The sequence below is a fragment of the Maylandia zebra genome, linkage group LG23 (genome assembly GCF_041146795.1).
Source record: "Maylandia zebra isolate NMK-2024a linkage group LG23, Mzebra_GT3a, whole genome shotgun sequence".
Classification (NCBI taxonomy): domain Eukaryota; kingdom Metazoa; phylum Chordata; class Actinopteri; order Cichliformes; family Cichlidae; genus Maylandia; species Maylandia zebra.
Window position 1 is genome coordinate 4239918 of NC_135188.1, and position 25118 is coordinate 4265035.

At 41.9% G+C, this 25118-nt stretch overlaps 1 protein-coding gene across 2 annotated transcripts in view; it reads right to left on the reverse strand.

Moving 5' to 3' along the window:
• Positions 1 to 2393: 2393 nt before the first annotated feature.
• The window catches only part of tle5 (TLE family member 5, transcriptional modulator), a 53417-nt gene continuing 30692 nt past the window's right edge, over positions 2394 to 25118 (reverse strand). Inside the window, exons 3-7 of one of the 2 annotated variants that reach the window (XM_004554976.4) lie at positions 24222 to 24285; positions 15217 to 15261; positions 8164 to 8226; positions 7306 to 7380; positions 2394 to 5538 (exon numbers count right to left, since the gene is read on the reverse strand). In XM_004554976.4, the coding sequence (XP_004555033.1) occupies positions 5314 to 5538; positions 7306 to 7380; positions 8164 to 8226; positions 15217 to 15261; positions 24222 to 24285 (472 nt within the window). In that variant the 3' untranslated portion in view covers positions 2394 to 5313. Of the gene's footprint in view, positions 5542 to 7305; positions 7381 to 8163; positions 8227 to 15216; positions 15262 to 24221; positions 24286 to 25118 lie in introns of both variants that reach the window. The other variant, XM_004554975.4, reaches the window with a different exon arrangement.

Sequence of the window (25118 nt, forward strand, 5' to 3'; positions counted from 1 at the left end):
AAGCAACGGTATTCACCTGATCACAACGTGCATATTTCCTAATAATCAATCCATCCCTCCATTTGTCCTTATCCAGTCACGAGCCTGAACAGAGATTATCAGACCTCCCTATCTCAGGCCTCTAGCTCTTTGTGGGGGTACTAAGGTGGTCCCAGGTCAGCCAAGAGAAGAAACATGTCCTGGATCCACCCTAGGGTTCCCCTCACAGTGGGGCATACCTGAAGAACCTCACTTACCCTGCAATAACATTTTCTTTGTAACTTTTTGGGGTGTGAGTGGTGCAGCAGCCAGCCAAGCTAGGGACTGGTTATTGTTAATGTTGATTGCAAATTTTTCAGTTTGCAAGTTCACACTCGAACGCTGAGATAACCGGGAAGCAACGATTCTTCCATCCTGCCAGCAATAAGCAGAAAAAGGACAATAAAATGTTGGAAGCCCACAAGAGCCACTCTTCCCAGTCAGGAGACGGTGTGCATCAAGTCAAAGACGAGCGAGACTTGTTTATGATTTGATTGACTTTATTTGTAAGGCACCAGAAGTCCTTCCTTACTGCAGAACATTTCATTTTATTTATAGTAAATGTTTGCTGTACGTTTTTTTTTTTAGAGTTTCTTTTTCGTTTGTTTAAATGAAGCTATGATTTCAGACACAAAACATTTTTTTTTTTTTGCCAAATTACACACTTTTAGGTTTTACATTATACACAAAATAAGTATTTAAAAAAAGACCTTTACAAAGCTCAAAACGCTTACAATGCTTCACGCTATGAGGGCAAAGAGGCGGCACAGGAGTCAAGGGGAGTGGGTGGGAGGGAGGGAGTGTTAGGGTGGTGGGAGGGGGGAGAAAAGGAAAGGGGGATCAAAGGGTGAAAAGGTCAACATACTGCAGTTTCCCTCCCCCCTGGTGTCACATCAGTTTTGTAACACAATAGCACAAGAATCATCCAGGACAGACAAGAGAAGATGCAGCCATATACACATAAAGCTTTCTATGTATAACTGTATACAGAGGCGAGCACCTCCAACTACTTCAACAAATACATAGAATTTCATTTGTACGTCTAAAACGTCAGCCTTGCAAATCTCCCTCTAGTTCATATCGATTAATATTTAAAAACGAAGAAAAGGGGGGAGGAAAGGAACGAGTGCATCGATCACAGAAAGTTTGGATCAAACATTCTTTAAAAAGAAAAAAAAAATGTCTCCACTAGAAAGAAATCAATCTCAGTTCCCCTGCAGACATGCATTGATGTGTGTGTGTGTTCTGCTTTGTCTACACGCTCTGCATTTCACTACAACAAGTACAGTATGTATGCAACTAGATACATACAGTATGCAGCTAGATGGGAGGACGACGTGCCGCGAGCTTAATTCACAAGCAAGGTAGCATGTTAGCTTTAGTTGTAAGAACAGCAACACATTTCATCTGGTTTAGCATCGACTACGGGATCTGTACAAGTGTTTATACACACCTTGTTTTATGTATTCACATACATACACAACAATGGGGATCATTGAAAGAGTCCTCCAGCAAATGCCATCAACAGTTTATCACCTGAACCTTTAGAAGACGGAGGCTTTTATTCTGAAAGTCCCTCATATGTATTTTCACTTTTGGATATCAAACGTGCACGTTCGCCGATCTCTTTGAAGGGTACTTCTGCAATAAAAATGTGCTTTATCATCAAACCGGAGACCATTCTGAGCTTATTTTCCCCCAAATGAAAGGAGCAGGTTTTTTTTTAAAAATACATATACAGCTCGAGATGGCTACACTCAATGAAGCCATTCAGAGATGAAAAGAGAGGAGGTCAAGACAGGTGTACGTGCTTTTAAGTGTGGTTCGACATTTTCAAAGTATACGTGGTACCTCTCAAATTGCATGTCATCTTTTTGAAAGCAGACATTTCGCCCATTCGCACTTCTGTTGCCTGACAAATCCCCGGGACAGTAAAAAGAAACTCCAATATATCCAAAAAGCAAACAAATTCAACCCAAACATGATGAAGAACGCGATGTAGTCTCTATTCTTTTTTGTTTTTTAACTATAGACAAATTTTCAGTCCTATTTTGCATTTTTTTTGGTGTTATAAATGCGCACTGGGTATAAAAATTGGTCTACTTCCACTATTTATTAATTTGCACTGATACTTTTCACAACAGAGATTTTGACTTGTACTAACAGGTAGAATATCTGTGTTACTGATATAAATTACAGCTCTGGTCAATTTAAATTTCCCACTAAGCAATGACAGTATGATAGCATGAACAGTACTTAACAGCTCAATGGAAGTCATTAATTCTACTATTTACACCTTACCTTACTGGGACATGTCAAAATGTCTGAAGTGAAAACCACCGAACAAAAGATACTGTCAAACTGGCTCTATACTACTTTACAAATAATAGTCTCCTAACTGACTGAGAATTTGGACTGTAATGCTATCATTATACAAATGTTCTTAATTAAATGCAACATAAGACTTTCAGATGCTTCTAAAAGCGATCACTGATTATTCTCCTTACTAATAACATGAATTCTTGCCATGCTGGTTTAAAAAATAAATAAACAGAAGAGTTTATTAAAGAGCTGCAGATGTGTCTTCATTTCCTGTAAAGACCAATTTTAGATCACAGTAAGGAACTGTATGTAATGCAAAAGACACTCTTTAATTTTAAAAAACAAAAAACAAACAGTATTTGGTGATATTATATTATGCTCCTCTCAGATCACAACCCTATTCCAGGAAGCAGGTTTAGCTAAAATTCAGAGTTTGTTAATCCTGAGAAATCAGATAGGAAATGATTGGATTCAATTCTGATCCGATGGCAGGCCTATGGTACAAACTTTTTTCTACGATTATATAGAGCGGCCCAACATAATTTTAGTTTTATTTATTTAACCTTTATGAGACTCAATATGTCACAAGCGACCTCTGTTTCAGACAGCATCATTAAAAATGGCTGCCTACTCTGACCAGCCTCCATGAAGATACCAACTCAGAGTTGCTGATTTGCTCAGTTTACAGTTAGAGTCTGACTTTAGTAAACCTGGTTCCCAGATTAGTGACCGGCTGGTTGCTGCGTTTGCTGCGTGGCATTCAAATCACGTGTGTTGCAGAGTGCCCTCTGTTGGACAAACTATGCAATGTCAACTACTACATTTTTTGCAGACCCCCACATGGAGCAGAACTTTTTTTTCCTAAGAATTTGGTAAAAGATGCAGTGGGTATTTTAATAAAATAATCAACCACAACTTTAAAGCCATCTGCCTAACACTGAGTATGTTACCTTGCACCTCCAAAAAAGCTCCAACAGGTTGGTGCATGGAAACGAGACATCTGGGAATTGTCCTTTGGCGTCTGGCACTAGGACGGTGGTAGTAGATCCTCTGACCGGATAAAGACCTTCAGCAATGTGGCAGAGGTGCCGTTGCTCGTAATAACATCTAAAGGAAAGTCAAACCAGAAGATTCCGCAGCTGAACTTTGTATTGCAATGAGATCATCAATGTTGTGGTGGGCTGGCATAGTTTCGCCCAGCTTCCAGCAGACTCGAGGTCTAATCTGAAAACAACCAAGAGCGTACAGGACCTTTCTGTTTGAAGGGGGTGTTTTTGTTTAGTTTGGATTCATAGCAGCAGCTGTAGAATGCACTTGTGCTTCATTTGTGTGAATTACAGTAATGTAACTATATTCAATCATACTCAGTGCCCCATGTAGGCATTAAATCAACTGTATAATGCAGGATTAATCTGATATGTGAAAGATCTTTATGTGCAGTGAATCGTAGGGTATTTAAAAGTGAATTTACAGAGAGCCCGTGTTTTTGTTTCATGCTAGGATGGAGTCGTTCCATTTAGAGACCAAAATAAACCAAAGCAGACAACTTTTCGAGACCTGCATCACTGCAGTAATTGATGCCACCGGTCTAGTGTCTACTGTGCGTTAAGTTTGCACACTCAGACTGGATAAATAAGCCATTCCCTTTGTGACACAGTCTGCACTCTGTCATTGTCCTTGTTCTGCACAAGCGAGGAGGATGCTTCAAAGACACACGCTGCCCTCTGCTGTCAAACACACAACATGCACTCTTTCTCCCCTCAGTGTCTGCTCTGATATTAGTGCACATTAAAGAGGAAAAAGATGGTGGGAAGGTGTGGACGTGAAGTGGCGTTACTTCTCTTTGCTGCACGTTGTGCTACCTCAGCTCCGTTTAATGATGCCTTTCAGTTACGGTGCTGGGTGGATTTATCCAACGCACCTCACAGGGTCGGGCAAGGATCAAACGTCGGGGGGATTACTTATCAAGGTGGGTCTGTTATCTACTCTGACGGCTCTCAGCATTAAGTCGGATCTAAGATGCTTTTATTTTATATAAAATTAGGATTACTCGCAAAATCTCTAATTTGCCCGGATATGTCTTTTCATAACACCGATTCTCTTTTGAAGGCAGAGGTTTTTGATTAGAAAGTGAGTATAGCTTTTAAGCACGCTTCTGTCTTTAGCCGGGGCATTTTTTAAACAATTCTCTGATCTTTTATCAATCCAACATTTAAACTTTGAGCCCACTTTTATCTTAGAATGAATACACGCGAGGTGAAACACCATGAAATATCAACACTGCTGATTTCGGTGAGACCTTTATGTTGGGAAAATGAAGTTTTTAGGAATCCTGTGTTGCATCTGACAAGTTTTACAGCTTGCCAGCAAATCCAAGTGTTTAACAGTTTTTCTGTTAACACCTACGGAACAGTGCATTCAGTCTGACGGATCAGTCCTGTCTAACAAGGACCTATGAAAGAGGCAGAGGCAAGAGGTGGGAGGAAGACAGGGAGGAAGAGAGAGGGAGGCATGGAGAAGAAAGGAAAACACGGAAACTCAACAGGAATCAGAAGAGAGAGAAAAAGCAAGAGGGAGGCAGGAAGAAACTGAAATAGAAAGTAGTCCTGATTTTCTTTTTTTTTAAAAAGGGATAAATGTGGCTTAATCACATGCAAAAAAGAGAGAGAGAGAGAGAGCACTTGAAAATACAAGATACATAAGAAAGCGACAGTCTCATGGCTTAAAAAAAAAAAAAAAAAAAAGATATAGAAACAACCCAACTATGGTGAATACCAGGATATAAGGTGGTATGTGCCAAAGACCTCCCAATAATGGGGTTGGCTAGGGGGTCGGAAGAGATGAAATTGAAGCCCATGTTAGGTAGTGTCAAAGAGAGGGAGACCTGGGGGAGAGGCTATAGGCCAAGTGGGCTTGAATCTAGGGATTCAGGTCTCTGGATAAAAACAGAGCTGAATAGGGCTGAAACACCATCTAATCAGACTTGTCTCCATCCTCCTCACGGTGGCTGTCGACTCCATCCCGCGATGCTTTCTCCTCCTTGGCCAGCTGGGCTTGAGAGGCCAGCAGGGAAGAGAGGGAGAAGAGACCAGAGGAGGTGGTGACGGCAGGGAGGGTCGGCTGGCTCAGGCTCAGCGGCAGTGGAGTCATGGGCAGGGCCAGGCCCTGAAGCTGAGACAGCTGGTGAGCCTGGAGCTGCTGCTGCATGGAAAAGAATCAGACGCAACTTAGAGACAGTAGGATAGATCAAGCGCACAAATCACTGCAAAACACAGGACAGACCTATTATAGAACCACAGGTCATGTTTAATATATAACCCTTGAGGCACAGCGCTAATAGTTTACAGACAACAGGATAGATGGAACGCACGTATCATAGCACATGCTCAGTAGAAGATACACATAGCTTATTTATAATAGATGCAGTTTTTAAGATGTATAAAAGCCTAAGAAACAAGTGCAGACAAAGAGGTATCTGAGCACAGAACTGGAAAAAACAATTTCATGGGATCGACATGCCTTTGATTTTAAAGTACAGAGAGATACATTGTTACTGCCACGCTTCTCTTTTACACACACCCAAAAGTGAGTTCATTTTTACGGCAGCTCCCTCTGACCTCTTATAATCGACACATAACTGCCCCCGCTGATCCTCTAACTTTCTACATGATGCGACTAAAGTCAAAGCAAAAGATGTCTGTGAAGGTTCTCAGTCATCCAGGTCATCGTAGTCGAAGGAGCTTGTAAAGAAAAGCGTCTGGACTTCAAGCGTCTTCAAGCAACTTAAAGAAGTCCAGACGCTTTTCTTTACAAGCTCCTTTGAAAGCAAAAGATCCACCGACAACAGAACGCCCTACCACAAACGCCAACGCAGAGCGCCACCTTCTTTATCACAAGTCGCAGACACAAAGACAAAAGCAACGCACCACCGTGAATCATCTATCACAGTGATGGAGTGGCTGGGCTAGCGAACACTAGACAATAGTGAAATGATGGAGGAGCTAGGATAGCTAACACGAGGCTGATAATGATGAAGCGTAGCTGAAGTAGTTAAAGCTGCCGATATAAAGAATATCTGCGCATAGCAGGCTAACGAGCTGGCCTGGTTTGTACAGATTTGGTATTTTAGCTAGCGAGATAACTGTGCTGTAATTGTTTCAATGGACAGGATTGTGGCTTAATCAAATTTATCCCCTCGATGGGATGGATACCACCACTTTAAAAAGACACAAAAAGTAGTTTACTCGTGATGAAGAGTACTACACACTCCTAAGACGTAAGTGTAGAAGAGATTTTAACCCTAATAATGCCCCGAGGTTATCTCTACTTAAATCTGCACATTTAACATGAAACCTAAACAAAAACATTTCAAGGCATGGAGGCTTTAACAGAAGAATCCAGCATTTCTTTGGAGCTTAGCCACTTCTAGAAAAGTTAATTTCTTATATTCCAACTTTTGGTGCATCAGAAAAAAAAAAAGAAAGTCTGTGCTTTAAAAGTTTCTCTTGGACTTCATCAATATAACTCTAAAGAAACCCTTTAAAAATTAATTGTTCCCAGAGCTGCTTAAACAAAACAGTGGGAACAATTATAAATGTTTATTTTACTGTGCAGGCATACATTACCAGCGCTTGAATATAATCATGATTTATGGGTCATTTTAACGTTTTTCATTAGCAACTGGAGCTAATAAATGCTTATTTATTTTTATAATGCTCTGTTTAGGAGGAAACAGATCGGGGCAGGAAACCTTTGAGGTTTAGGGTTTTTCATTTCACACGATATAAAAAAAGCATTAAAAAAACATTTTAGGTTTTTGAGAAAAACCCTGCGATGACACACAAAGGTTTTTATCCTCACAAACAATAAGTCAATAAATGCAAGATGTAAAAGAAAACAATAGAATTGATCGGGTTGGTCAATATTTGCACTTTTTCAGGCAGGGTTAGGGTTGCAACAACGTACCCTTATGATGGAGTTCATCTCCGGGGGGGTGACCTGCTTGGCCCTCTCTATGGCTGCCAGGACCTGCTGCTGGTGCTGGAGATGGTGGGTGGGAGACAGGGGGGAGGCAGGGGGTAAAGACAAGAGGAGGAAAGTGAGAAAGACAAAAGCGAGATAGAAACATGGGGAGGAGAGTTGGGGGGGGTGGAGAGGTTAGATCAATATCAATAGTCCCAACAGAGACCCGACAACCCTCTCTGGTGTTGCGCCTCCCCCTCTGACCATTTTGCTATTCATCCAGTTACACACACACACACACACACACACACACACACACACACACACACACACACACACACGCCTTGTGTGACACCCGGGAATGGATGGTCGGCTGGTGTGCTGTAATGGGTGGAGGTCAACCCCCTGGTGGGCAGATAAGAGCATGGCTTATCTGAATCGCACAGCCATTTATTACACTGACACAAACACACACATGTATTAAGCAAGAGAAGAGTTGGATGGAGTAGGAGGAGGCAAAGGAGGGAAAAATGGAGGGAAAGAGGGGAGTGAAGGAAGAGGTCAAAAGGGGAGGGGGGAAGGGACAACCGTGAGGATGGGACAGATTGAATATGGCAGAATCGAGGTGGGGGCAGGGTGAAATGGAAATTGAGGTGGAAAGAAACACAGGAAGCAAGTGATGATGAATGATGGGAGGAGAGAAGAGGGATGCTGAGCTTGAGGTCACGGAGGTGGAGAGGTAATGAGGTGGGAATGAGGGTGATCTCATTCCAGCATGTAAGGAATAGTGCTGAGGGTCAGAGGGTTATTGACGGCTCTGTGCCAGAGTGTGCGTGCGTGTGTGCGTGTGCACGCGCTTACCTCCTGAGACAGGTAGGGGAGGACCTGTGCGCAGATCCCATTCAATCTCTTGACTATCTCAGCCTGTTGAAGGAGAGCATAGTGGTTTATAGTATTCCATATTTTTATCACTCCCAACAAACCCGGTGAAAAAATATGTAACTCAAATGGTTATTTTCCATCTTCCCCACCCTGTCAGCATCAAAGCTTAATAATTTTAACCTTAAAAATGGTCATAAATATAAAAAAAACTTTCCACTGTTTCCTAAAAACTGATAGTTGTTGTAATAAACAGGGATAATTGTATATTCAGTGGTTAGAATAGAACGTTGCATGTATGAGTATCTCAAAATAAAACACACTGGGTGTGTTCATAATGAAGTAAGGGGCGGATCTGACTGTGAAATGTAGGCTCAGATCCTGGGTTATTCGCCTTTCTGAATCTTACAATGATCAAAATTTACAAAACGGACTTTATGGTTTATTGAGTTCACCGCAGCGCACAGATTGGGATTAATGACCGGGTTTTATGCTCGATGCTGTTCCAGATGCAACCCTCGCATTTATCCAGGTTTGGAGCATTAGGAGTACACCTCAAACTGCAAAACTACACCACACCACCACTGTTTTATACAGTATGAAATGAGTGACTGAGCCCATAAACTCAGCGGGATAGTGCTTGCAGATTTTTTATTTTTATTTTTAGCCACCACAGGTGTCTCCCCCTGGTGGCCATTAAAGAGAATGGAGGTTTAAGACAGACAACATGGGGGCGCCTACGTCCATATTTATACTGTCTATAGTCAAGAATTAATGGTGCAGGGGACAGAGGGGAAGGATATTCTTACTTTTCTATTAGATTAAGTCACCTAAGTAATGCTCGGTCATGAGGGGATACACTAACAGAAGGAAGCTCATACCAGCTTTGCTTCTGTCTGAGGCTGTTGAGCAACTAAACGTAGGGTGGTGGTGTCTTTAGCACATAGATGTGGATTTGCTGAATGTAAAAAATGTTACTGCACCTCACTGGGTACTAATGCCTGTGAGATCCATGGAGAAGATTTCATGAACGAATGAATGAATAAAGTCAGAGATGATAACATAGAACAACCAAAGCCAGAAGAGGTGAACAAAAACCATGCCAGGGCAAAGTGTCGAGGACAACAACTCTATGGAACAGAAGAATTCAGCATAATAGCCTCAGGCTACACAGATAAAATGTGATAGCAGCTCACGGCTCATTTTAATCTTTTCATGGGATTTAATGACAGCTCAAAATAAAGAGTATCACCACACTTATCCTTTAAACCCTTGTTAAATGTGAATCGTCATTCAGCGAATTTAAGCCACACTCATCAGTATGGGAAACATCTGCTATGACCTTCCCAAACTGGAGCAAATATATCTCACACACATGCACATATATCAGATGTGTCAGAATCCCTTTATTCACCTCATTAATTTAGTTGCTTGTACTTAATACGCTTCTAAAAACACTTGGACGGACACACACACACACACACACACACACACACACACACACACACACACACACACACACACACACACACACACACACACACACACACACACACACACACACACACAGTAATAATCTCCCATACACGCACGCACACGCCGTGTTCTCTTTCACATCATGCACATTCCCTATCTTTCTCACATGCAGGTCTATTATCACATTTGGTTGGTAATCATCCAATCCATAAGAGATATGCAAAGCAGCAGTAATTGTGTTAGAGCCTAATTCGAGGCGCGATGAGGAGAGAGAGGCTCTTCTAACAGACATTAGGCATGCAGAGCACAGTTCCCATCAAGCGCTTCACTCCTATCTGCTCATCATTACACATACAATCTCCCTGACATCTCTAAAATGTCTCTGCGGGACTCGCTCCACGCTAACTATGGCTCTGCCTCTTTTTCAGTGCCCTTTATTCTGTCTATCTTGTTTTTTTCCAACCCAGCTTTTGTCTATTCTGTTATCCCTGCTCTCCATCACCTTCTCTTCTCCCTCAGATTTTTCGTTCTGAATGCAGCCTCCTCTCTCGTGTCCTCACTTTACATTTCACTCTGCTTCATTCTGGCTTTCCTAAAATGCTATTGGAGCACTTTTCACTGACGAAATTCTGTTTCAAGGAAGTATGGAAGGCAGAGTAAACAAACCTAACGTTACACAGACTTCCTTAGAGTGTACTGGCTTTGTCACTGCGTGGGCTCCCCTATAGTCACAGGGTCTCATGGCAAAATGTGAAATACTGAGATTTTTTTCTCGTTTATGAAAGCAAGCTGTCCTGTTTTTTGTAAGCGTGACTTTGAAATATATTTCAATACAAAGAGGAAAAGGAATAGTTTTTATGCCTGCAGCACACACATGATAACATGCTGCAGGTGGCTCTTATCAAAGTGCCATCTGTTGTACTTCAACCCAAACCACGACCTTTTTCAGAACCTAGCTAAATAGTTTTAACACCTAAATCTGCCCTGAGTAGTTTTTTTATCAAGAAGATTTATGATCTAAACTTGTGGTAGCAGGTTTGATTAGCTAAATCTAACCAAGTAGTCCAGATTGTTTAAACCTAATCAAATAGTCTAGATCAGCGGTATCAAACTCCAGGCCTCGAGGGCCGGTGTCCTGCAGGTTTTAGATCTCACCCTGGGTCAACACACCCGAATCAAATGATTAGTTACCAGGTCTCTGGAGAACTTCAAGACATGTTGAGAAGGCCATTTAGCCATTTAAATCAGCTGTGATGGATCAAGGACACATCTAAAACCTGCAGGGACACCGGCCCTCGAGGCCTGGAGTTTGACACTCTTGGTCTAGATTATCTAAACCAGGGGTCCCTAATCCCAGTCCACGAGGGCCGGTGTCCCTGCAGGTTTTAGATCTCACCCTGGGTCAACACACCTGAATCACACGATTAGTTCATTACCAGGCCTCTGGAGAACTTCAAGACATGTTGAGAAGGTCATTTATCCATTTAAATCAGCTGTGATGGATCAAGGACACATCTAAAACCTGCAGGGACACCGGCCCTCGAGGACTGGGATTGGGGACCCCTGGTCTAAACCTAACCGACTAGTCTGAATTGTCCAAACCTAATTGAAAGGTCAAGACTGTGCAAACCTAGCAAAGTAGTCCACATTATCTAAACCTACCCAAGCAGTTTTGACTGCTTAACCCTAACTAAGTAGAAAAACAGGTCGACAGGAAGGCAGAAACAGAATACAGCTTTATTAGCCATATTCCAAGTTTAATCCTCGACTCAACCTTGCTTTTTTTCCAGACCCCAAAAAATGGCCTCTGGTATGAGTGGAAAATGAAGTCAAATTGCCCCTCTGTCCTCTAAATTTATACTTTTTCTCCCTTTAAAAGGTTGAAAATATTATTTTCATGTACACAAATGTGACCAGTTACATGACTAATCAAAAGGACTTTTGCTCCAGTTTCCATATATATCTTCAGTTTGTTATCAGATAAAAAGAATAAAAAAAAAAAAAAGTAATGCTCACGAAACGAGGTCAAAATAATTGGCATTTTTGTTTTGAAATTTCCTAAAACTAGGACTGGATAACTGAATCACAGCCTTTTCAGTGTCGCCACTTCTGCTTAACAAAGAGTTTCCACCATGCCGAACACGAACAACTATTCCTGCAGATGCAGCTCACATACAGATGAATATACTCAGAATTGCCTTCATAGTTTGGTTTATGTGATGAGCACAATGAGAACATATATACTATACACAACACAAACAAAACACAAATGCTGTCAGGAAGAGAAAACGAGGAAAAACAGATAAACGATACAGCTTCATTCAACACACTCCCAGTTCGATCCGCAACTCAACCTTGCTTTTCCTCACTAAGACAAAACAGAGATGCAGAGAGCAAAGAGACAGACTGCACAGAGTGGAGAGGCATTTTTTGAATTGAGTAGGACAGAGTGATCAAGAGGGAGCAATTGAATGTGTGAGTGTGAGAGAGAGAAAGAAAGAAAGAAAGAAAAAACAGGGAAACAGACAGAGGAGGAGGAGGAGCAGAGAGGGGAGTGTGGCTCTGCACAATAGGCCTAGACATGAATGCTCCTCGACACTCGTTTCCACACATCCCCTTCAATTTCAACTCTCTAATGGAACTAGCGATTCTCGGCACCCACTCACACTGTGCACAAAGGACGGGCGTGTGCGCACACACAGTAACAGCAGCACACACGAGCAGAGAGACACAAACGTTTATGAACATGCGCTGGTAACATACGCGCACACACAAAAAACGCAGGCACATGCGGTGATGGAGTGACTGGAGGGGCTCAGGAGCGTGCACGCTAACACACCGAAGCTCACGCTGGCTCTACCCACACACTGACATTTCTAAAAGATTGCAGACAGCCAATGGGAAAGTACATGAGCTAATGTACACACACGCACGTACGAAGATTGCTGGGTACACACACAAACACACAACTCCATTTGTGCCTATGAATTTAATCCCTATGAGATAAAGGAGAAAGGTGTGTGCGTTTGCTCAGCATGCATCGCGGTGCCCGTCTTGTGCTTCCAACCTCAGAGTTTGTGCGGGTGCATACAAGTGAAGGTCTTTAAATCATGGAAGCTGCTACTTTCATGTGTGTCTCCATTCGTCAAAGCATGCTCCCTTCTTCCAATATGGCTGTCAGCGCACGCCGTCAATCATACGACAGCGTGCGTGTGCGTTTGTGAGTGTGGATGGGCAATACCAGACGAGGTCATCGATAAGGGTTGGCCCCTTGGAGGCCCATCGCTCTCTCCTCCTGCAGGCTGAGCATAAATTACTCCCCCTGCTGCAGCAACACAAACTGATGTATGGACCACTCCCTCACCCACGCCCTGCCTGATTGAGGGCCTTTTTTTCTCCTCCATTTCAAAATACCTTACTAGTTCTTACAGCACCGTTTTCACTGGATGTAAATATAATGCCATTTTGCCAAGACCTACATCCACATGAAATGACTGCGTGATGCTCAAAATTACTAAAAACAACAAAAAAAATCAACAACAACTGGATTTACACACAGAATTAGGTGACCTCACTCAAATGAGATCCCCAAAGGAAACAGAGATTATGTTTAATAATCACACCAACAGTTCAATAAGCTGTCGGTGCATCACGAGGAATGCACAGCTCCTTTGACACTTTGTATTTTATTCAACTGAATCAATTTTAGACTTCGTCTGCTACAATCCTATGATATTTAGTTGACTAAAACTAAAAGGATTTAGTCCTAATTAGGAATAAAACTAAACGTTTTTTTAATCAAAAGACTATGGCTACAACTAAATCAAAAACTGCTGGGCCAAAGGTGAGGGTAAGAAGGTACATCATAGATGTACTTTCATACTTTATCTTCACCACAACAGCCCAGTACTGCGTCTGCATCACTGTTGACACCGCATTCATCTATCTGTCAGCCTCCTGCTTTCCTCTTCCCTCACTTGTAAACAAGACCCTAAGATATCATCCACTTGAGGTAGCAGCTCGCTCCTGCACCCTGCAGTGGACACGCTGCCCTTTTCTGACTAAGAACCGTGGCTTCGGAGTTTCAGGTGCTAAATTCTCACCCCAGCTGCTTCACACTCGGCTTCCGGAACAAGGTTGATGAGTCCAAAGGAACCACATCATCCGCCAAAAGCAGAGATGAGACTCCTGAGACCATGAACGGAAATCCTAAAAAATCCTTTTTACAAAAATTACTGGACTTATTCTAGTAATGACCATAATTGCCAAACTGAACTTCGTGTTTTAATCAGTGACCTGAAACTAGTGACTGAGCCCATGAACTCATCAGGAAGGTGATCTGATGTCAGACAGCTAGGTAGCCAAGGGCCATTGCCCCATAGACATCTATACTACCAGACATACTTTTGTTAGGAAAGGAGTCGCCCCCTGCTGGCCATTAAAAAAATGCAAGTTTAAAGTACTTCCACATTAGCTTCACTTTCAGATGTTGGCACAAAGTCCATCTTTTATACTGTCTATGGTAAATCTTTGTACCTGTCACTGTTTACTCACCCGTCCCATCAAAAAAAAAACAAAACACTAAGCTGCTCTCTGAGTATCCATGTCTGTAGCATAATAAGGCTACCACAATACAGCAATGTGGATCTGCCAGTCAAACATCAGTGAGGCACATGCAACAGGTAACTTATGGAGACATTCCCAACCCTGGCAACCAATGCATCTGAGCCAGGTTAAAGAAAAAAAGAACCCTGTAATGAAGTGCATAATTCAAGGTTCAGTAAGTATTAAAAGTCTTTTTATCGGCATTGATGAGGTTAGCCAACTGGCACCTCAAAGTCCAGGAAATTCTCCCAGCTGAATCGTCAGTATGAACAACAAGCAACGATACAGGACAGCGAGTCCTTGAGACATTTTTCAATCACAGAGTACAAAATGACGCTAGATTATTGGTAAATGTATGATTCATCTGTAAATATTAAAACAAATTGCTCTGAAATTACTACAACTTTTATTTGTGGCTCTCGCAGGTTTATCCATAACACGTATAGAGAGAGCACTGCCTGTCAGACAGCTGCTAGCCAGGTTTATAAAATAATTCATTTATGCAGAGGAATGTAGCTACTTCCTGCTGACAGCACAAAAGCATTTTTCACTCAGATTTGGCTTTTTTGGATTTTTTCCTGTAGTATTTAAATCCACATGTCAAAGCTAACTGACAGGAAGAAAAATTCTAAACATTGGTAAAAGCAATAACAAAACATTAGACTGATAACCCTCGGCAGTAGTTGCATGACGATGGAGACACCTCAGTTTATAGAAGCATGTTAGAAAGGAAGCCTTAAGCAACATAATACACACAGGAGGTACAATAGAAACTTGATAAACATGCATGCCCCTCAGTTTGAATCCATCACATCCTGCAAGCAGAAAAGGCATCCTCCTGTGTTTCAATTTTCTTCACAAAAGCAATCTTCTGTTTATGATCATACAACAGTTTTACATCCTATGTGATGGGAATAAAAGAGCGAACTTTAAGGAGACTAAATACAGACTTACCTGTTTGTGCATCTCAATGTTGAGCCCGTAGGACATCTCATAGTACTACACAAAGAAGAGGAGAAGAAGAAGAAGAAAAAGCTATAAAAACACAGGCACCGAACTGTTGCCAGAAAAATTGTCTGTGCAGGAGCTCCATGCTAACAATTTATCATGCTCAACTGACTGCATGTGACAAATCACGTTTGAAGCTAATGTGCATTTTGATTGCACCACAATCGGAAATCGCACAAAAATTCTGTTTCTCAGCTGGAACACTCGAAGCATCTTCAGTTTGCTTCGTTGCTTTTTTCCACCAAAAGCAACGAATGCTAATATGATCATAAAAAACATTATACGGGCCTTCTTAAATCCAAGAGATGATTCCCGAAAGGCATCATTACACTGCAGATTAATAAGAACAAGAATTCACATGGGTACAGTAATCTTGAAACACTGCGGAAGACTTTATTCGCCTTTTCATTTTTGCCTTTGTTTTTAAGTAAACAGCTTAATAACAACCTCCAATGTTCTTTGTTCGATGTTATTTGATGTAAAATGATGAGCTGCTGAAACCGAAGCTACGACGGCACATAAAAATAAACCGATCAACTGATTTGCATAATTAATCTGCCAGTTTGTCATTTTATCCTCCTTCTCATGTACACGCCAGCTCCCTCATACAAATGAAATTTGCATGTATGAACTGCCAGAGAATATAAACAGTTGCTTAATTTAAAGGGCGTACTGAAGTTCTGTTTGTCGCTTACAGCTGTTTGTGTGCAGGATGAGTTTCATTAATCTCTGCAATCATCACACAGCAGCAGGATCCACATGTGTGCGCACGTGGAACAAGAGACGCTGCCTCATTTATTATTTAGAATTATTAATTATCCAGACAAGTCGATGTGATCGGTAACAGTCCCTTTACTTACTTCTACACTTCAGACATGTTCACACACACACATGCAAAGAGAAGACACAAAGAGGAAGAGAGACTGCGAGAGAAAAGGAGAGACAGAAGAGAAACGGCTTCTGTTGTGTGTCTGTGTGTGTGTGTTCAGTGTTAATGAGAGGGCCACCTTCTAGGCGTCAACCCTGTTAATCACCCACTCTGTCTGCAGGGGGACTGGCTCTGTCACTGGAAAACAAACAACACACAGATCTCTCACTCACACACACATTTTTGTCTCTCGCTTGTTGTCACTCACACACAAACACACACGCACATATGCACGCACACACAGTTGTTTGTGTTCAATTTCACACTGGCTCTCTCTTGTAAGTGAATGCACGTGCACGCACGCACATGCACGCGCACTAAAACATAGCTCCGTAGCTGCTTGTGCCCACGCGGAAGCTCCCTAAAGTAATTACAGCGCTGGGGAAATGGAGGTGCTGCCGCTGGCTGGGGGAGTGGGGCAACCTGATATGCTATTAGAGGAGGAGTGGGGAGGTCGTAGTGGGGATACAAGACTCGGCCTGCCACTGATGGAGTGGAAGTGCGATTGAAAGTGCGCGTATGTGTGTGCGTGGCTGACTGTGTGTGCGTTCGAGTCAGAGTGGGCGAAGGAGGCTGTTTTGGCAATACTGCATTCACAATTCAATTTTACAGGTTTTATTTCAGCTGAATGTGAAGATGGCTGCACAATTACATCAGCATGTATCCAATAAGGGCTGTGCACATATTAAAAAAGACAAATGGTAAGCAAATGGTAACAAACGTGTAATTTATCTCAGTTAATCCAATACAGCGGATCTACAGAGGGGTGATAAAGTGAAGGAAATATCTCAACGCTTGACCTCTACAAACGAGGAGATCCAGTAATTATTTTGGGGCAGGTGTCCCCTTGGAGGAAAGAGCAACTGCAAATCAATACAAATCCCTTCTGAGGCATCACCTTTATCCTATAATGAAAATTTTCCATACTGATGGGAGTGGTGTCTTGGCAAGTGATGCCAATTCTTCATCAACTCTTTCCCCATAAAAACCTTTTTTCCAAGGGTTGCTCCAGTAAGCTATACAGGCAGAGATCACTCTCACTAACTAACTTTTGATGCACAACCAGTTATTTTGATATAAAGCAGTCATGGGGGAAAGAGTTAAAAAGGTAAAGAATGCTTTAAATAATTAAGAAAATGTGATTCTTTTGGAAAAGCATGATTACTTCCCTCCAGTAGAGATCCAGAGGCTTGTGAAATAAATGCCAAGACACTCCAAAGCTGTTCTGGCAGCACGTGGTAGTCCCACTCCTCACTAAAGCCGTTTTCACATAAAAACTCTGAAACTTTTGGCAGAATCAGGTCAGGGCATCATCTGCTCTCCTTTCTCACATGTATCGATGGTGCAGCGGTTAGCACTGTCACCTCAGAGTAAGACGATCCTGTGTGAAGTTTGCGTGTAAACCCTGTATGTGCTTCCTCTCAAAGACATCCATGTTAGCTTGACTGCTTTCTTGCATTTGTGCAGAACAATCCTGTGTAAGAGTGATGTGAAAAACTAGTTTAGAGTTTATTGGCTGGACTATTGTAATTCATTATTATCAGGTTGTCCTAAAACATCCTTAAGAAACCTCCAGTTCATTTAAAATGCTGAAGCGAGAGTACTGGCAGGGACTAGGAAGAAGGAGCATATTTCTCCCATATTGGATTTTCTTCATTGTTAAATCCAAAGTCAAATTTTAAATTCTTCTCCTCACATTTTGGATAATCAGTCCCCATCTTATCTTAAAGACCTCATAGTGCCATATCACCCCAATATAGCACTTCAGTCTCAGCCTGCTGGTTTACTTGTGGTTTTGAGGGTACTTATAAGTAGAATGGGAGCCTTCAACTTTCATCACATTTCCTATGATGGCTTATTTCTTCTAAACACACCTCTTATAAATATGTGTTGCACACCACTTTGTATTTAAAGGTGGCTGTCCCTGCCTGAGCTCGCCGGAGGTTTCTTCCATTAAAAGGGTGTTTTTCCTTCCCACTGTCGCCAAGTGTCAGCTGATTGTTGGGGTTTTCTCTCTATTGCTGTAGGATCTTTACCTTACAATATGAAACACCTTGAGACGACTTCTGATTTTGCCCTCTCTAAATTAAATTAAACTGAACTGAAATTAAACGTGGCTGCCAGTCTAAAGCACAGCTGGCGAAAGTGATCCATGTTCTCACTTCTGGAAATGAGGCTGCTGCCTGAGTGAAGTGCAGGAAAATGGCACAGATCGGATTTAATCTATAGGGAGAACACATATAATATTGATTAATTTAGATGCAGCAAAGAAGGAGCTGAGGTGGAATTGAATGTGTGAGATGATCAGCTGGGATTGCAGATAAGTTGGCCTACCTGCTAGCCTCAATACTGTGGCTTTTTTAAAACTGTCACAGATCTCTAGACAACATTTTATTTCTTCTTTTAAATCTGTAACAGGGTTGGACGCAAACTATTTATTTATTTGCTGGCTGCCTTTTTTTTTTTTTTTTTTTAAATGTTGTTTTATTTCCCAGACCCAATTACATGTTTATAAAACAACTGGTGCGTTCACTGTTATATATGGTTTTAAACTGCTCAGATTCAAGCAGATTGCACTTTTATGCCCCTCACATTTTATATATGAAGCTTGAGTTTCAAATAAAAATGAAAGACCTTGTAACGAAGAATCAGAACTCCTCAGCAGACTCTGGAAACACTGCAAAGTGCTACTTGTCTGGCATTTTCTCTTAAAAGTGTCCATGTTTCATTCAGCTGCGCATTTCCTGTCTCACTGTTTTCCAGCACGATAGCTATAAGATGCAGGCTGAAGAAAAAGCTGCCTCATATTCTCCTCCTCACTAAAGTTAGACATGTGAGGTTAAGCAGGATTTACGCTCTGTCTGAATTGCATGTCTGATGGTCAGATAGCGTTAGAAACCCCTTTCACCCGCATCCTTCCTGACATTTGATAGTGGGTGACACACACACACACACACACACACACACACACACACACACACACACACACACACTCTTTAATGTTCTAAAGCCGACATTCACACCCGCTTCATGCCTTGCAGAGGTGAGAGAGAGAAGCCAGGGATCTTACTCAACTATTTGTTCTATTTTTCCAATGTTTCCCTGGAAAGTCTTATCCCAGTTTTTACATAGTATCACATAACATCACTGCAAAGTTTTAAATGGGGCTTATTTTGCAAAATCAATGCTTCCATGGCTTTTGCAAAATAATTACACCTACCAATAGGGCTGTTTGATATAAACATAAACATTTTACGCTATTGTTTGTTTCGTGGTGTCGCAAAATTCATTGTTTACTGCAATATTTTTTCATTGTTTTGGTCACTGTAGTGTTTATATTAATTTAAAGTTAAAGTTCTCTCTTTCTCTTATATTTAATATAACCACACTACGGACGGACAAGCGCCTGTTTTTATGCGTTGTGGTTAGCAACAACGACGGTAACAGCATCGCGTGTCCGCTTGTTTATGTTCCACATAAACCTTTCACAATAAAGCTCAAGATCCTGTTGAGACTTTTCAAAATAAACTAAATCACGTGAAAGAGCAGATTATTTATGGATGAGAATTAAAAAAGAGCCGCCAGGTGCTAAAAAATAAACCTTAGACTCAAACGTTAGAACAGGCTTTCCCCCGCAGCACGCAGTGTAATAAATACTCACAAAGAAAACGGCGGCCGTTACAACTTATGTCTAAAAATGTATCGTTTCATGCATCAGTTAAAACACTCGACTCCAGCTACATGACGCGCAGCTGGAAACACTTCACGCAAGTCGAGCTGCCCGAGATTCACAGAATTTACAGAAAATGTTAAAATTTTGTGATTTATATCGTTATCAGGACGATAGAATTCTTATATCGGGATATGAGATTTTGGTCATATCGCACAGCCCTACCTACCAAATAGAGAAAAGATCATTCCCCTCTTGTAACATCAAAATGGGGAAAAGCACCACCTATTACCAAATCTAAGCAAACCAATTTATCAGTTTTGTTTTGGCCAATTTTAGCAGCTTCACCTGAGTAACTTGTTGGCGTCTTCACACGATCCAAAGGCAGGAATGTTAAGTTTCCTGTTGATTCTTGATTCGCCACATGTAAGATAGGGAAGTTCATGTGGTTGCAAACCATCCAGAGTGAACCTTGCCTTTTGACCAGTGTCTGCTGGGACTGGCTCCAGCCCAGTTTTCCCTCCTGGCTGCAGTATTGTTCTGAACGATAGATGCATCAAGTCAGAAGAAGTAGAAGATGTGGAAATGGGAAGCAAAGTTTGCTTCAGAACGTCTGACATCTCTTGATGTGTAATCTGGGAATCTCTGAGCTCCTGCACTGATATATCATTGAAACTGCAGTAAAGACCAACCCACTCGAGTATCCTGAATCAGTGTGTTTCTGTTTTAAGATTTAAGATGTCCAAAGTGCAGCTATCACATTAGAAAAAATGAAAGACAGAAAGCTAAACTTTCTGCTAGCTTTCCTTTCTTGTAGCACCAGTGTTCCCTTGTGCTTATATTCAACATATAAGAAACATATGATCTGGTCTTCTTAACAAATGTAAGAAGCACTCAGTTAATCAATTTTGTGCAGAAGAGTCAAATATACACTCTGATACTATTATATTGCAGACAGAATCTGATAAAGAAAGTCTAGCTTAACAATGGAAGCTGATAACCACTGCTGTGATACCCATTTTCTTAAACTAGAGTTTTAGGGGTTTTCAAGCCTGGCTATGTAATGTAATGTAGCACCAAGCTGCTAACTTGTACCAAAGCTGACTGTTGTTAAGCAAGAAAGGTTCAGTAACTTCAGTAAAAGCAGGAACAACCATCTGTTTAGAAATAGACACAATGCTGGGACATTAAAGACTTACATTATCTTGTTAAAACTTGGTACAATATAGGACTTTGAAGTGGTCCTAAGAGATAATGATCTGTCCCTTAGTCATTTAAAAGCAGGACCACAACATTTAAGGGGATAGAAACTACACAGAACACTCAAACTGAGCTTTGCCTCCATCAGCCTTTGAATTACCCATTGCATGTATGCAGCCTTGTCTGGTTTCTGTCTTTTAAAGTGTCCCTTAAATTGATTTAGCACATGCATCACAGAGTCACTGAGTGAACTGGAGGCAAAGGAGCACTCTTAAAAAGAAAAAAGAGATGCTTTGGTTAACGTTTCCAAAAAACAGAGCAGCTGAAAGTTGTATATCACTTTGTAGTGCCTCACAAGCTGATCAGAAAAATACCAAACCCTAATGAAAACTTTGTGCTGATAATATCAGCCTGCAGGCTACTAAACAGTCTGTAGAACATTTTTCTGACTATAAAAGTCATCATGTCCCTTATTAATTTGTGCAGCTGCGTTTCTTCAAAACATTTACCGTATTTTCACGACCATAAGACGCACTGTGCTAAAAGGCGCAGTCTCAGTTATGTGTGCCATTACTGTATTTAACAGTAATGGCATAAGGCGCACTGGATCATAGGGCGCATACAAGTACCGTATGCGTATTTAAAAATAAAGCGGGAGCAAACCTGAGTTCGGTACCTTACTCACATTTTTATTACCAGTAATCGTCATCATCAACAACACACAAGCATACAAGTGTGCGTATTTAAAAATAAAGCAGGAGCAAAACAAAGTTTGGTACTCACATTTTTATCATCAATCAAACCCATCGAAGTCCTCATCCTCTGTGTCTGAATTGAACAGCTGCGCTAAATCTTCATCAAACATGCCAGGTTCACTTTCTTCACTGTCAGATTCACTTTCTGTGCCGTGCGGCTCCTCGGAAATGATGCCGGCTTTTGCGAAAGCTCGAACAACAGTGCCAGCAGACATGTTAGCCCAAGCATCTACAATCCATTGGCAAATTGTGGCGTAACTCGCCCGGCGCTGCCTTCCACTCTTGGTGAAACTGTGGTCTCCATCGGTCATCCATCGCTGGATGTGTTTGTCGCCGATGTGTTTGCTGCAGTAGGAGCGGAAGATGGCCAGCTTTTCCTTATAATCCGCTGGAAGTTGCTGCGCTACCGTAGTCCTGGTCCGGATGGAAAAATGGCACCGTTTCATAAAAAGTGAAAGTGAAACTGCTTTTAGCCGAATGGTGACCGTCGAAACGCTTCTCCCGCTCGTTCTTTGCTCGATGATTGCCTTATGTCCGCGGAAACTCAGCTGCGTCTTCTTGACCTGCCGGAGCTTGTTTTCCAGCTTCCTCCACTTGCGAACCATCGATTCATTAATCTTAAATTCTCTCGCCGCTGCTCGATTTCCATGTTCCTCCGCGTAGCTGATGGCCTTCAGTTTAAACTGTGCTTCGTAAGCGTGTCTCTTTGCCATTTTCAGGGTTGTTAAAACAACGATGTCCTGCATAACGCACATACCTGTTCTTTTATACAGGTATGTGCAATAAAGTCAACGCACACACTTCACCCTTTAGCGTTCTCATGGTGTTCTCTACTACGTCCTCCTTACAACACACAGGGCGCACTGCGCTATAGGGCGCGCCGCACTTTTTGAAGAAAATCTAAGACTTTTAAGTGCGCCTTATGGTTGTGAAAATACGGTAAATGCTTAAATCAACTATTACCTATAATCTGGATAAATCACTGCAATTACACAAAGAAAAAACACACAAATCAGAATTTGCTGGGTTCTGCAACACACTTTAGTAAGAGTTTCCATTTATTTCTGAAATTCGTGGCATCGGTTTTTCATTAAATCTGTTTTACACGACTGTGCTCTTGTTTCAGTGGGTGTGTGCTTATGTGCACAAGGACGACAATGCCCGAGTGTGTGTGTGTGTGTGTGTGTGTGAAACTGTGTGTACACATGTCTGCCTGAAAGATACACAGAGGAATTGTGTGTTTGTATGTGTCTGCTGCCCTGCTGATGGTGGAGAGAGCAGTGCGGCAGGGCAGATGAGATGAGATTAAAGCCAGTCAGAGGATCAATTAGAGGCAAAACATCAGACGGCTACACAGCTACGGCCAGCAACAATGAGATTAGCCCCGAGGTGGAGCAGAGAGCAGGCAACCACATCTGTGTGTGCATGTTTGTGTGTGGATGTGAATGTGTGGACAGAGACAGAGAGATGGGGGGGAAAAAAGAGGAAATGAAGGGGGCTGGGGGAGGCGAGTAACACATACATTAACTACAGAAGCAAAAGGGAACAAAGCATGAAAAATTCTGGTTTATTTCAGTTCAGGTTTTGTTTTTAGGGAACATGATACCATCATTTCAATCATGTTACGTGTTGAGATTTCAAGTCTAACGGGGCTACAATCAACACCAGTCAGCAACTGGATTTGATTGCACTGCGCACTTTAGGGTTTCACCAACATGTCCTTCAAACTGAACTAAAAGAAAATGTTTTTTCCAGATATGATATCCTAATTTGAAGGATGGCGTTATCTGTCTGTGCCAAAATTGTGCAAATCACGGCTGGAAAAAATTACATTTTACGATCCATTAGCACGGCAAAAGTTTTGTTTGCTCACTTAGTCCAATCTCCTCCTGCTGCAGGCTTCGTGGCTCTGTAATAACATCACCCAACTTCCTTCTTTGTTCGCTGACAGACAACAGCCTTTGTTCCAGCAAACACTAAAGGGACATGTCGCTTGACCATTAAGGCATGCTTTTTCAGGGCATTTGCTGAAACAACTGATGCCGTCCGTTTTCTTCGAAGAAGAATCTAATTAAGGGAGTTGTTAGACTGTTTAGATGAGTTTGGAAAATTAATAATGTAACTGTCAGATTCCCAAACAAAGGAAACATTTTTCAAGAGAAGCACAACGACGGCGTCAGTTCTTTGCTAACTGAAATCATTTGCAAGCAATTTTAAGAAAATCTATGAAAATGACTTGCTGTGCAAAAGGGAAGATGATGAAGGGTATGGAGGAGGTAGAGTGAAAATACAAAGAAGTTGCACAACAACCAAAATCTACATTAGTTAAAAACAGTGAAAAGATAGCATTTTGTGTCAACCATCAGCTCTGACGCGCAGCACACACAGCTTAACTCACCATGATATAATGGCGCTGCATCTCTGACTTCTCACTGGCCAACTTGTCACACTCGAGCTTCAAACTGGAGAGAGAGGGAGGGGAGAGGAGGACAGAGTCAGACCTTGTTATTCAGCTCGACAGTCTTCCTTCTAAAAGTGCTGACACCAGGTGACTTCTACCCCCCTTCATCATCATTACCTCCACTTTCACCGGCAGCACTGTCATCACTTTCATCATTGCTTCAACCGCCACCATCATCATCAGCAGCAGCAGCAGCACCACCTCCGTTCTCATCATCCCCCGCCACCATTTTCATCTATATCATCGCTGCCAACTGCATCATCATCATTAGCACCATCATCATCATCATCCTCGCCTTTATTAGGTCAGTGGCAGCGTGTTCGCCACACCTGACATGTGTCGATTGACAGGAGGAGGTCAAACTCCCTCTGAACTCCAGAGACGAGCCGAGCCAAAATGTCTGCTCACTAAATCAAAGAAGAGGCAGCGAAGCAAAAAGTCTAAATATAGTGTTGACGCGTTCTCTGTGACCCTTTCCCTGCGACAGCCATTAGCTGTAATCATGTCAGCGTTGATGTCACGCGAGGCGACAGGACAAAGGAGGATGCATCAACAAGTCAGCCTGATTGTCAAATAAAAACGACAGAGGTGGAAAAAAAAGAGCCCCTCTGTGATTTTGATTGAAGCAGCCTTTTATAGCGTGTCAGTCACAGGCGGAATCATCCGATGTGAAGCGTGGGTAAGACTCATCAAAATATGCAGACACACATGCTAGATAGGTTCAGATTTAGGATAAGTCTGTAACCTGTTTGATGGTGTGTGTATATTTATGCAGGGTTGTTCTTCGCAGCTGTCTGCAGGAATGACAGCTCGATTATAGCGAGCGATGGCTCA